Raw genomic sequence first — 13,119 nt, forward strand, 5'->3', positions numbered from 1 at the left:
GAAAAACCGGAACTCGCCCAAATTACAGGGGGGTAAACACATATTAACCCTATTTTATAACTCCAATTATCTTTGGCAGAAATTCAATATTTTTTTTTAATTGAAAAAAATTCAAAATTATTTGCATACCATTTTTCAGAGAAATTAAATTGGATTTCAACTTCTTTTTAATAATATACTTTTTTTTTTGACAAATTTTTTAATAATATACTTTTTTTTTGACAACTTTTTTAATAATATACTTGAATACGTAAAAATGAGGCTTTATACAAGACAAATGGAGTAACATATAATAATATAGGATAGTTTGGTAATTTTATCCCAAATTCAATTATTATGAAACTGATAAGTTAAATAAATAAACTTGCATATCTTGATTGATACGATACGATTTTCTTCCTGGCTGTACTTATGTGATTTAGATAGAGCAGATGCTGTTGCAATTCATTTTGAATTTAAAGCAAAATATCAATCAAGAAGATAGCCTGAATTAAGGTGCTAAATCATATCATATTTTGCAGGTATGAATCTTCTTTTATTTTTTGGTAGGCTTGTACTTTTCATTTTATACAAGGCTGCTTCATTTTATCCAAAGAGGAACACAAAAATGGAGAATCAATGAAGTAATTAACTATTAGAATATATATAGTAAGAACATAACAAGAACATTTTTGAAAATTCCAGCAAGTACTAGCATGTTAAAGTAGAAGTAAATTTGATATTTGATTGTTGTACCACTCTGCAGGCTACAAAAATGAACATCCTCAGGTCGTTTTGGAACAGTCCAATTGGTCCCAAAACAACTCATTTTTGGGGTCCTACATTCAACTGGAGCCTTCCTATTGCGGTACAATTTTCAACTATTTTTTTTTTTTAAAATTGTAAATTTTGTTTATAGATACCTCATGGTCAATAAATCGAGAAAGTTGATGTTCCCACTCCAGCATTTGCTATGAAACACCAAGAAATTACATATTTACTCTATCGACAGTTAACTGCCGTCGGATCTAAGCTTAAAAAATATCACTTCGGCAATTAACTGTCATGGAATAAGGCATATCGGCAGCTAACCATCGCCAGATAAGTTTTTTTAGCAATCTCACAGGTGGAAACATCAACTTTCATGAATAGATGACATAAAAAACATACACAAATCACAAACATCTCAAGTACCCGATTGTCAATTCAATGGACAAATGTAACTTTGCATCACTAGTCTTGGCTCACATCACCAACTTTTGCCTCTTTATCTCTTTGACTTTCCATTTTTACTAACCTTCAAATCTTTTTATGAGTTTGAATACTTTTTGTATATACCTAGCTACACTTATTTTCAATTAAGTTGCAAAATTTACTTCATCTCAATCACTCTTCTATTGTTGTCAGGCAGTAGTGGACATTCAGAAACCACCGGAAACAATATCTGTCAATATGACTACAGGTTATAAATTTTTATTAACTTATTTCATCATCGTTAATTCAATAATCCTTTTAAGACATGGCTTAAGTTGAGATATTGGAAGGAATTTGAAAAGGAGATTTAGGCTTCAAATCTTAGCCAACCAACATGAGAACGAGACTATGAAAGATATGAAAATGTATTTATGTGTATATTCATCTGTGATAAAATTAATTATTTACAACTATATAGAAATGCAAAAAATGTGATAGACTTGATTTTTTAGACACCTACGATATAAAATTAATTTATTTCATGTGTATATTTATATAGTTAATTCAGTTGAATATATTGTTAATTTAGATCACGCTGAAAATTATGGTTAATCATATAATTGAATTAACTATAATTGACCATGAATTAAATTAACTGTCTATTTAATTGAATTATACCATTTTCATTGTAAAAAATATAATTGAATTAAACCATTTTCATTGTTAAAAATATTATACCATATTTTTAAATATTATTGACCAAATGGCGTAGAAAAAAAAAAGGATGTTTAATATCACAAATCATTACACATTTTTGAGCTAGCATTTGAATTATGCTCTTTACCCAAATAGATTTGCTCATTCCCAAGAAAATGACCAAAATGCCCCTGCGTGAGTTAACTCACGCTAATGCAAATCTCAGCGTGAGTTAACTCACGCTAGTGTAAATCCTGTGTAAATCTTTGCGTAACTTAACTCACGCAGGGGCATTTTGATCATTTACTTTGGGAATGAACAAATCCATTTGGGTAAAGAGCAGATTTCCTAGCATTTGTTTACACTGTTTGGGCCCTTTGGTTTAATAGGCTGTTTTACAACAAGAACAATTTGTGAATTTCTTTTCCCCCTCCATGTATCTTGTGCATCCTTTGAAATTCTAAAAATCCCCCCAAAATTTTGAATTATAGACTCTCGAATGGGTTTTTCCACTATCTTTATAGAGAATTTTTTTAAGCTATGGTCGCATTAGCCACGGTTGAACCGGGACTAACTTTTTTTTTCTCTAGATTTTTACCTAATTGGATTCTATAATCCAAACAGAAACATGTGTTTTTAAATATTCAAATTTTAGGATTTGAACACCTCTTTTACAAGATTCAAATCCCTCTTGTGACAAAACAAAATTTCAAATTTTTCTCATAATTTTTTGGCACAAGAGGAGTTCGAAACATGTAAAAGAGGTGTTCAGATCCTAAAGTTCAAAGTATTTGTTCTGTTCGGATTTTAGAATTATTAGTAAAAATCCTAGTTAAAATGGCCAAAACACTCCATTCGATTTTTAAAATCCAGAAGCTGGATGACATTTTTGAATTCCAGACCATTGGTTAAAAGGAGACTAATGAATTTGTTTAAAGGAGACAAACAATATTGATTGAATACATTTGAAGAACTATTGTTTGAAGAAAATTTTTAATTGGAGTAAAAGAATATAATATTTTTATAGAAATAAAAAAAACTTATCTAATCCAAAATATACTGTAAAAAAGTTGGCCAACAAAAGGGAAAAATACTATGTGAAGTAAGTAAATTTTGAGTAAAAAACAAGTTCCCCATTTATCTATTATAATTGACTAGATTAGATTTTCAAATAATAGCGTTGACATCTCATCATTTTTTGTCACGTAATATCATTCACGTTAAGTCATTCAATTTTTTTACTACGCTTTCTGTATACACTGGACACGACACGGTTACTGATACACTAGCACAGCTAATAATTTGAAAAAATCACATAATTCAGTGTAATTACAAGTGTCGGTGTCATGTCGTTGTCGAACACGTGTCGTGACCAACACTGAAACACGTCTAATCCAAAAAGTGTTTGTGGTTCGTAGGTTATTCCTACCCCTTCATCAACCGTCAGTCACCTTCTCAATCCCCTCTACCAAACCTTTCACTGACTTGTTCCTTTTTAATTTCCTGTGTCATATGATATTGAAACATCAATAATTAAATCCTTCCAGTTTTGTATTGCTAAATATTTTTCTGTTTTATTTTTTTTTTAACAAGCCAAAATGGAATATATTACTAACACAAAAGCGATTCACCCCGCATATTTTACAGATATATATATAAGACTAGAAAAAGAACCAACATGAGCTCTGACTTCGTGTTCTCTGCACATAGTGTAACCAACATGCAACAAACCAAAAAGCCACCCGATCTACCTAAGCCTTCACCCCACAAGCCATCCTTTCGAGACAAACTACTAGAAACTACCCAAGAAATTCCAATTCGTGAGAAAGAAGACATGATCGAGAAGAAACTCGTTCGAATTGAGTTACAAGATGGAAACCGTCTCCTACCGAAAATATTTATCGAGCCACAAGTTTTTCAAGAATTGTGCACACCATGGAAAGACGCATTGGTTGTGAAGCTGTTGGGAAAAAGCCTTGGTTACAATACCATGAAAGAACGTCTCCAAAAAACATGGAAGCTACAAGGAGGCTTTGACATCATGGATAATGACAATGGTTTTTTTATGGTGAAATTCGATCAAGCTGCGGACAAAGAGAAAGTCATCACTGGAGGACCTTGGCTAATCTTTGATCACTGTCTGGCCGTCACCCATTGGTCTCCTGAATTTGCTTCACCAAATGCCAAGGTCGATCGCACTGTGGTATGGGTACATTTCCCTGGATTAAACCTTGTGTATTATGATGAAAGCTTTCTTCTTGCCATGGCAACAGCAATAGGCCGGCCCATAAAGGTGGACACAAACACTTTAAAAGTTGAAAGAGGTAAATTTGCCAGTGCATGCGTGGAAATTGATCTTACTGTTCCTGTGGTGGGGAAGATATGGGTCAACGGGCACTGGTACAAGGTCCAATACGAAGGACTACACCTAATTTGCACCAACTGCGGATGCTACGGTCATCTAGGGAGAAATTGCTGCTCGAAATTACCTGCTACTAAACCGGCGACCCAAAACCACCAAACTGCCGATGACCAAGCTACAAACAAGTCCAACCCGACCCAACAAATTGCCACCCCGACCCACCCTGAACCGGAAACAATTAAATTGCAATCATTGGCTGCAGACCAAAACGGAAATGCATTAAATGCTGGAATTAAAGAGACATCATCTGAAAAAGGGAATATTATCAACAACAATGATGATATTCAATTGCTGCACGGTGACTGGTTGGTGGTCTCTAGGAAAAAGAAATCAAACAATCATAACACAATCAATGCCCTGTCCAATACCGTTACACACAAACCAAACAGATTCCAAGCTTTGTCTTCTACGGTCAACCTCACAAAACTGGACCCACCTACACAAAGAATTCCTCAATGGCCCAAAACTACTGATAGCACACGTGGGAGTAGCAGTTATGTGCCCAAAAGACGCAGACAAGAAGAAATACATGTACCAATCCCTATCACCCTTTTGCGCAAACCCACAAGCAATCATAAAGCCATCATTACTCCTGAACCTGTCCCCACCCAAAAAAATCAGGACATGTCTCTTCCCAAATCCCCCTCATCTGAAACTTACAAGCCTGATCACGTGTACCATATGAAACAATTAAATCCTGACCAAAATACCCTCGACACAAACCTCAATTCCACTTCTGATCTTTCCACATTTTCGCCACCCAATTCAAACACTCTGACCAAAGATAACACTGTTATAGCTCCTATTTCCCAGTCTGAAATGCTTGATGACACTGATATTGCAGTCAGTGATGATGGCCAGGAAACTTCCAACTCTAGGGAGGAAGACATGGTTTCTTAGTCTCCCTCTCCAGCTTCTTTTTGTCCATCTTTCAATGGAAGCTCTCTTAGATATATATATCCTCTCTTGGAACATAAGAGGGGCTCTAAACAGTAAAGCTAAAAGACATTTGAAAGAGTTGATGCGCAAGTACAGACCCTCCTTTTTTGCCATACTTGAGACTCATGTTCCTTTTGCCAAATTATCCACCTTCTGGACTAATAATGGTTATACTCCGGAGCACATCGTCGAAGCTAATGGTCACTCTGGAGGTATCTGGCTCCTCAAGCATTCAGCAGACAATACAACTTCCACCATAATTGACCACAATCCTTACTCCATAACCTTCACTATAAGCATTGGCGCGGCCACTACAACCTGCACTTGCGTTTATGCTAGCCCCAATCCCACTATGAGAACCCCCTTTTGGAACTATCTTTCTAACCTCAACCATTCTATAACTAGCCCATGGGTGTTGATAGGTGATTTCAATGAAACAATCCTCCCTAGTGATCAAAGAGGGGGAATTTTCAACCACACAAGAGCAGCCCTTCTATCCAACCTTATGAATGACTGTAATTTATTAGACCTTACTACTACGGGAGCCCGCTTCACTTGGCACTTCAACCATAACGGTCTCCGCATCCTTTCGAAGAAGCTCGACAGAGGCATGGCTAACATTAACTGGAGGCTTTCTTTCCCGGAAGCTTTTGTGGAAGTGCTCTGCAGATTACACTCCGACCATAATCCTCTCCTCCTTCGTTTTGGTGGCCTCCCCCTTGCTAGGGGCCCTAGACCCTTCCGATTCGAAGCAGCATGGATTGATCATGAAGAATATGCAGATGTGGTAAGTAGAGCTTGGAATTCTTCTAATCATAACACTACTCTTGCTCTCAATAATGTTAGAGAAAATTCCATCTCTTTCAATCAAGAGGTCTTTGGTAACATCTTCAAAAGAAAAAAGCATATTGAAAGCCGTCTTAAAGGCATCCAAAGCTATCTAGAAAGAGTTGACTCTCTCAGACATTCTCTTCTTGAAAAAGAGCTCCAACAAGAGTACAACCACATCGTCTTTCAAGAAGAAATGTTATGGTACCAGAAATCAAGGGAGAATTGGGTCAAATTCGGTGATAAAAATAGCTCCTTCTTCCATGCTCAGACCATTATTAGAAGGAAAAGAAACAGAATCCACAGACTTCAGCTCCCGAATGGTATATGGTCCTCCGACACTACCATCCTCCAAGAAGAAGCCTAAAGATTCTTTAAGAACCTTTTTTGCAGCGACAATCACCATCTAAACCGCAACCTCAATGTTGGCCCCCACCCCACCATCGACGATGATAGCAAGAATGCTCTCACTAAACCTGTTACCAAAGAAGAAGTATCAGCAGCTCTTAACTCCATGAAACCCTACAAATCTCCTGGCCCGGATGGTTTTCACTGCATCTTCTTCAAACAATACTGGCACATTGTGGGAGAAGATATTTTCCAGTTAATCTCTAAAGCCTTTCATACTGGTTCTTTTGACCCTTCCATAGCCGATACCCTCATTGCCCTTATCCCTAAGCTTGACACACCTAAAACCTACAAAGATGTTAGACCAATCAGCCTCTGCAATATAACTTACAAAATCATCACCAAAGTTCTTGTCCACCGGCTCAGACCTATCCTGAATAATATTATTGGTCCCTACCAAAGCAGTTTTCTGCCAGGTAGGGGCACTTCTGACAACTCTATTGTTTTGCAGGAAATTGTGCACTTCATGCGGAGATCTAAGCGGAAAAAAGGCTATGTTGCTTTCAAACTTGATCTTGAGAAAGCTTTTGATAATGTCAACTGGGAGTTCCTTAACTCTTGCCTTCAAGATTTTGGATTTCCTAGCGCCACCATTAAGCTCATCATGCATTGCGTCACCTCTTCAACATTCTCCGTACTTTGGAATGGAAACAAATTGCCTCCTTTCAAACCAACTCATTGCCTTCGACAAGGTGACCCTTTGTCTCAGTACCTCTTCATTCTTTGCATGGAAAAATTATCTCTTGCTACCAACAATGCCGTCTCTCAAAACGATTGGGAGCCTATCCGGATGTCTGCAACCAGCCCTCAGATCTCTCATCTCCTTTTTGCGGACGACGTCCTCCTATTCACCAAAGCAAAAAATTCTCAAATCAGATTCATAAAGGACCTCTTTGAGAGATTCAGTCAAGCTTCTGGCCTCAAGATCAATCTCTCCAAATCTAGAGCTTTCTATTCGTCAGGTATTCCTCATCAGAAAATCACTAATCTTACTAACATATCTGGTATCCGAAGCACTACATCTCTGGATAAATATTTGGGATTCCCTATCCTAAAAGGGCGTCCGAAGAGAAGTGATTTTCATTTTATTATTGAGAAAATGCAGACTAGGCTTGCTTCGTGGAAAAATAAACTTCTTAATAGACCCGGTAGATTGGCGTTAGCTACTTCTGTCCTTTCTTCCATCCCAACTTATTACATGCAAATTAATTGGCTCCCCCAAAGTATTTGTGACAATATTGATCAAACAACCCGTAATTTTATTTGGAAAGGTGCCAATGACAAAGGGGTCACTTAGTTGGTTGGAAAAAAATAGCTAAACCTAAACATCTTGGAGGCTTGGGTATTAGAGCAGCAAGGGAGGCAAACACTTGTCTTCTTGGGAAGTTGGTTTGGGATTTGATTCAGAAAAACAACAAGCTTTGGGTAAACCTTTTCTCGGATAAATATTCAGCTGGTCAGAAATTATTATATGCATCCACTACTAGCAGCAGCTCCCCTACTTGGTCATCCATCATCCGAGCAAAGAATGTGCTAAGCAGCGGTTACTCTTGGCGTGCGGGATCCGGATCCTCTTCTTTTTGGTTCAGCTCTTGGAGTAATTTTGGTCCTCTTGGGTCTCTTGTCCCCGTCATTGACATCCACGACCTTCACCTCACCGGCAAAGATGTTTTTACAGTAGATGGGGAAAGGTCCCAATCGCTATATGCCACCCTCCCTCTTGCCGTGTCTGACTTCATCAACAACAGCAACTTCAAGTTCAATGCCGCAATTGAAGACGTGCACATCTGGAAACATAACAAAAATGGGATTTATACTACCAAAAGTCGATTTAAGTGGCTGCTCTCTCTCCAAGGAAATCACGCTGACACTTCATGGTCATGGATTTGGAATCAGAAACTCCCAGAAAAATACAAATTCTTCATTTGGTTGGCTTGTCAGGAGTCTATTCCCACTCTGTCGCTGCTTCACCACAAGAATATCGCTCCCTCCCCAACTTGTACTCGCTGCGGTGACTACGAAGAAACTCCTTTACACTGCATCCGTGACTGCCACTTTTCTAGAAACATTTGGCATCTTCTTGGGTTCTCGGATTCCCCTTTCTTTGAGGAAATGTGTGTCAGGGACTGGATTAAGGACAGTCTGAACAGCTCCAATGCAATCTTGTTCGCTTCAGGCTTATGGTGGGTCTGGAGACAACGCAATGCGATGTGTTTGAATGATGAAGCCATGTCTCTCAACAGGTTGAATTCGCAAATTCAAAATTCTGCTGATGACATCAGAAACTGCTTCTACAAGCAGAATTATATTGCCTTTATCGAAAGACACATCAGATGGAACAACAGTAACTTTGATTGTGCTATTCTCAACGTCGACGGCAGTTGTATTGGTACTCCGACTCGGACAGGGTTTGGGGGATTAATTCGCAACAGCGCAGGCTTCCACCTGTTAGGATTTTCGGGTTCCCTTCCTCTTTCCACAGATATTTTAGAAGCGGAGCTGTCTGTCATTCTTCACGGTCTTACTGTTGCTGCTCAAATGGGAATTACAGAGATGGCTTGTTATTCAGACTCTCTTTTGTCTCTCAATCTGATAACCGAAAACTCTTCCAAGTATCATGTCCATGCTGTGCTAATACAAGATATTAAAGACAAGCTCTCTCAGATGAACTGCTCGCTGCACCATACTCTTCGAGAAGCAAACCAATGCGCAGATTATTTTGCTAAGCTAGGAGCTAATTCTGCTGCCGGCCTGTCTATCCACACGTCGCCTCCTGATGAGCTTCGCCCTTTATTGAAGATTGACGCCTCTGGAACTTTGTTCCTGAGAACTTAGGCTCCCTTTCTCCCTTCTGTTTTTTCTTTTTCCTTTACCATTGTAACCAAAAAAAAAAAAAAAGCGATTCACCCCGCACAAGGCATGATAGGAATGAAACACCTAAAAATTTTGTACAAAGTTACTGGTGCCTAAAAACTCAAGCACCAACCAAAAGTCTGACAACAAAAGAAGAAATTAAGTGGCAACACCCATGCAAAGTAAAGGATGCCGTCACTCGTCATGAAAGCTAAAAGAAAAATTACACATTCGAGCTTTCAGCCAAGAAAAAGATTGCATCTTTACTTTCAATAAGAACAGTTGTAGCATCCCTAAAAAAAAAAACAGTTGTAGCTAAATTTCTGTCTAAACCTCCACGCACTTGTGTAAATTTATCTTTCCCATACTTCAATAACATAAAAAGGGGAGCCTCAAAACCAGCGACACCATTGCAAAATAATGCCGATATAAGGGAAAGCCTCACATAATACTTCCGATATAAATTAAAAATCACATAAATTGAACTAAACCAAAATAAATATTTTATAATAAAAATATATATTAAACAAAATACAAAAGCAAAATGCAGACACACGTTAATTATTTCATTTTATGAATGTCGTACCGATACAGTAGTTCACTTTAAGAGGAAACTCATTTCACTTGAAAAAAATAAAAAATTCATTCAAAAGAAAATAATATTAGAATATGAAGGAAATATGCAACAAAAAATATTTAATTAGTTTTCACATTTTTTATAAAAAAATCCGAAATAGAAAATGATCAAATGAACTAAGATTTCAATCGAGTAAATAATTTTTATAAAAAAATCCGAAATAGAGAATGATCAAATGGACTAAGATTTCAATCGAGTAAATAAATAAAAAAATCCGAAATAGAGAATGATCAAATGGACTAAGATTTCAATCGAGTAAATAAAAGTTCCACTGTTATATACGCGATTGTGAAACTTGGCCCTTTGTTCTTCCCCTAGTTTGTTTTAAGCCTCTATGTGTTATTTTCACATTTATACACATAACAACGTGAGAATATGAGCAATGTGGTACTTCTATACAAATTATGGGCTTGTAATATGGTTTTAACTTGTCTAACTATAAATAAATTTTCTCCAAAATTGATTATGTAAAATTATATGCATCTAAATACATAAGTTTAGTTGGTTGTTCTTCACGTGACCGGAACCATAATAAATTTAATGAATCCTGCTAGTCTTACAAGGTTTTTGTATTGACCAAGTTAAACAAACTTTTGTGTAGGCCAAATAGTGCTCAAATATACTATCTAACAAGTCATATTGATTTAGGCATCCACTATAACCAATGTCATGTGATTGAAAGCGTGAAGACTTTGGATGGAAGATAGAGTTAGTTATTAAGGTAGTTAAAATTAGAGAATTGTTAGTTAGGTGGTTATAATTAGTTATGTGTTTAAGGTTAGTTAACCCAAGTCTATAAATAAGACCATACACGTACTCATTTCTTGTCTTTTATTCAATCTATATTCATTTAATATGAATTTCTATGAGTATATTCTTCTCATGAATATACATATCTTCTCTATCTTGTTTACATCTATGATCTTCATCCCTATTATTCCATAATTCTCAACACATTTCCTATTGAATTAGACATCAACTACAACTGTTATCGTGAGCTTAACTCAGTTGGTAGGAACAATGCATAATATATGAAAGTGTGAAGACTTTGTATATAGTGATTGGATTGGATCTATTGACGACTCTAAAGATTAGAATGAGAGGGGGAATTTCGAGGGAAGAAATTTAATTTATTTTATTTTTGGTAAATTAAACAAGCTATAAAATATTTCTAAAAATGAATGAAATATGATAGAATTGTTATATGATCATATATATTATAGTATTCTTTAAAATTGTCTCTAAAAATGAATGAAGTTTTGCATGGCAGCATTCAGAAACTAAAAATTGCATTGGATTCACGTCTTTTATGATTCTCCTCCAATTTTATGGTTTTAATTTTATTTGGGTTCGAACCCAGAACCTTACATATATTATGCATTGTCTCTACCAACTGAGTTAAACTCATGATTTTAATTTTCTACTTATATTGTAAATGTTCTAACAATAATAAAATTGTGCAGGTATGTGTCTTTATTCAGGAATATTCATGCGGTTTGCTTGGGTGGTGAAACCGCGTAACATACATCTTCTTGTATGTCATATGTCTAATGAGACAGTACAACTCTATCAACTCTCAAGGTGGATTAGAGCTCAAAGGTAAAATTAATAATTTAGTTATGTTATGTATGTTGGAAAATGCCTACATATTTTCCTCCTTTGTGAATTTAAAATAGGAACTAAGCAAAAACATGAATGAACAGATGAAACAAATTTAAAGTGAAAAATCTTCTCAATGTGAGTAGGAAAAAAAAGGTATCCATATATTTCTTAAACTTCCACTATAGTAATGATGGAAATGCAAATCTTCACCCTTAAGTAGATCTCATAGTGTATTTCAATTTGTAGATAAAAAAAGTAGCATCAATTGTTATATCCAAAAAGTATTTCAATTTGTAATTAATACTTTTTGCTACTTTTTTCGGTTTGTATCCAAAAGAGTGAAATTAATTATTTGTGGGTCCATTATTATTTTTGGGTTGAAATTTGAATTTGAAGAATTAAGGTGATGATGTGAAAGGTTTAGAAGATGACACATTGAAAAAACTATTCCATATAATTAATGAGGTCTATGTGCATGTGGGGATCTGATGATAATAATTTTGGACATAAATGGAAAATATACAAAATTGTTTTAATGTTTCTTGTTTGTATGATGTAATCAGGGGCATTGAGCTGAAGAAAGAGGAGGCAGATGACTAAAACGTATATTTGTTGCAATTTCAGACGAAAAGTGTCTTATGTGATTTGTCTTTCCCTTTTGCTCTTTTAATTTAACGTGATTTCTGATTTATATTGGTTACTTTGAAAATGATATTTTCTTATACTATACTATTAAACATTTGGTTTTTAGTTATTTTTCGTACACATGTATGACTCAAGATAGGCCCAAAAATGAATAGAATATGCCTGCATGATGTAAGGATTATGATCTCCATTGATGCATGAGTCACGTTATTTCTAGAACGATTTAGATAGATTTCTTAGAATGAATTGTTATTATTTTGTTATAATATCGCCCCGTTTGATTTGAGCTTATGAAAAATAGCTTACGTAAATAAATAAGGTTTTATTTTAATTTATAAGCTTTCACTAACGAAAATTGTATATTCATAAATTGTTTTTTCATAAACTACCTTAAAAACTTATAAATAATACATAAAAACTTATTTATTTACATAAGCTGTTTTATATAAGCTCTAAAATAAGCTAATCCAAACGGGGCCAATTTATGTTAGGAAAAATCCTCTTCTCCCAACAAAAAATGCTCACTCCCAACCAAACTTTCCAAAATACCCCAATTCCTAGTCCACTTCTTGCCCTTGAGATAGTTTTTTTTTCAAGGAGATTCAGATCTATATGAAACTGTTTTTAGAGTATAATTGTCCTTAAGGACTTCACGACCCTGTCAATATCTCGGGAAATTTCTTTTTAGGCCCTCTCAATATTTTTTTTGTGCTGAAAACTACCCTTCAGGAGTTATCTCTTGAATGTGTTAAAATTTAAAAAATAATATCACGGCTTTGACATTCACTTCAGTCTTTGTGCTCATTTTAGTATATAAGATAACTCCTTATAACTAAGCAATTAGACTCAAGTGTTTATGAGTTTCTCTAAGACAAATTGTTCAAGAGAACTTGAGTTTGATTCCTAAATAAAACTA

The 13,119-nt window shown here is 35.7% G+C and overlaps 1 protein-coding gene across 1 annotated transcript; it reads left to right on the forward strand.

Annotated features, from left to right (window-relative positions):
- The first annotated feature begins 366 nt into the window (after positions 1–366).
- LOC146905554 (mitochondrial pyruvate carrier 1-like) lies at positions 367–12,392 on the forward strand. The gene is made up of 5 exons (XM_085729726.1): positions 367–521; positions 746–847; positions 1,387–1,441; positions 11,420–11,555; positions 12,122–12,392. Exons 2-5 carry the CDS (start codon positions 755–757, stop codon positions 12,156–12,158), a joined length of 321 nt encoding a protein of 106 aa, XP_085585852.1. The 5' UTR covers positions 367–521; positions 746–754; the 3' UTR covers positions 12,159–12,392.
- Positions 12,393–13,119: the final 727 nt, after the last annotated feature.

Source organism: Medicago sativa, chromosome 7 (assembly GCF_051527215.1).
Source record: "Medicago sativa cultivar Bolivia chromosome 7, Bolivia_mono, whole genome shotgun sequence".
NCBI lineage: Eukaryota > Viridiplantae > Streptophyta > Magnoliopsida > Fabales > Fabaceae > Medicago > Medicago sativa.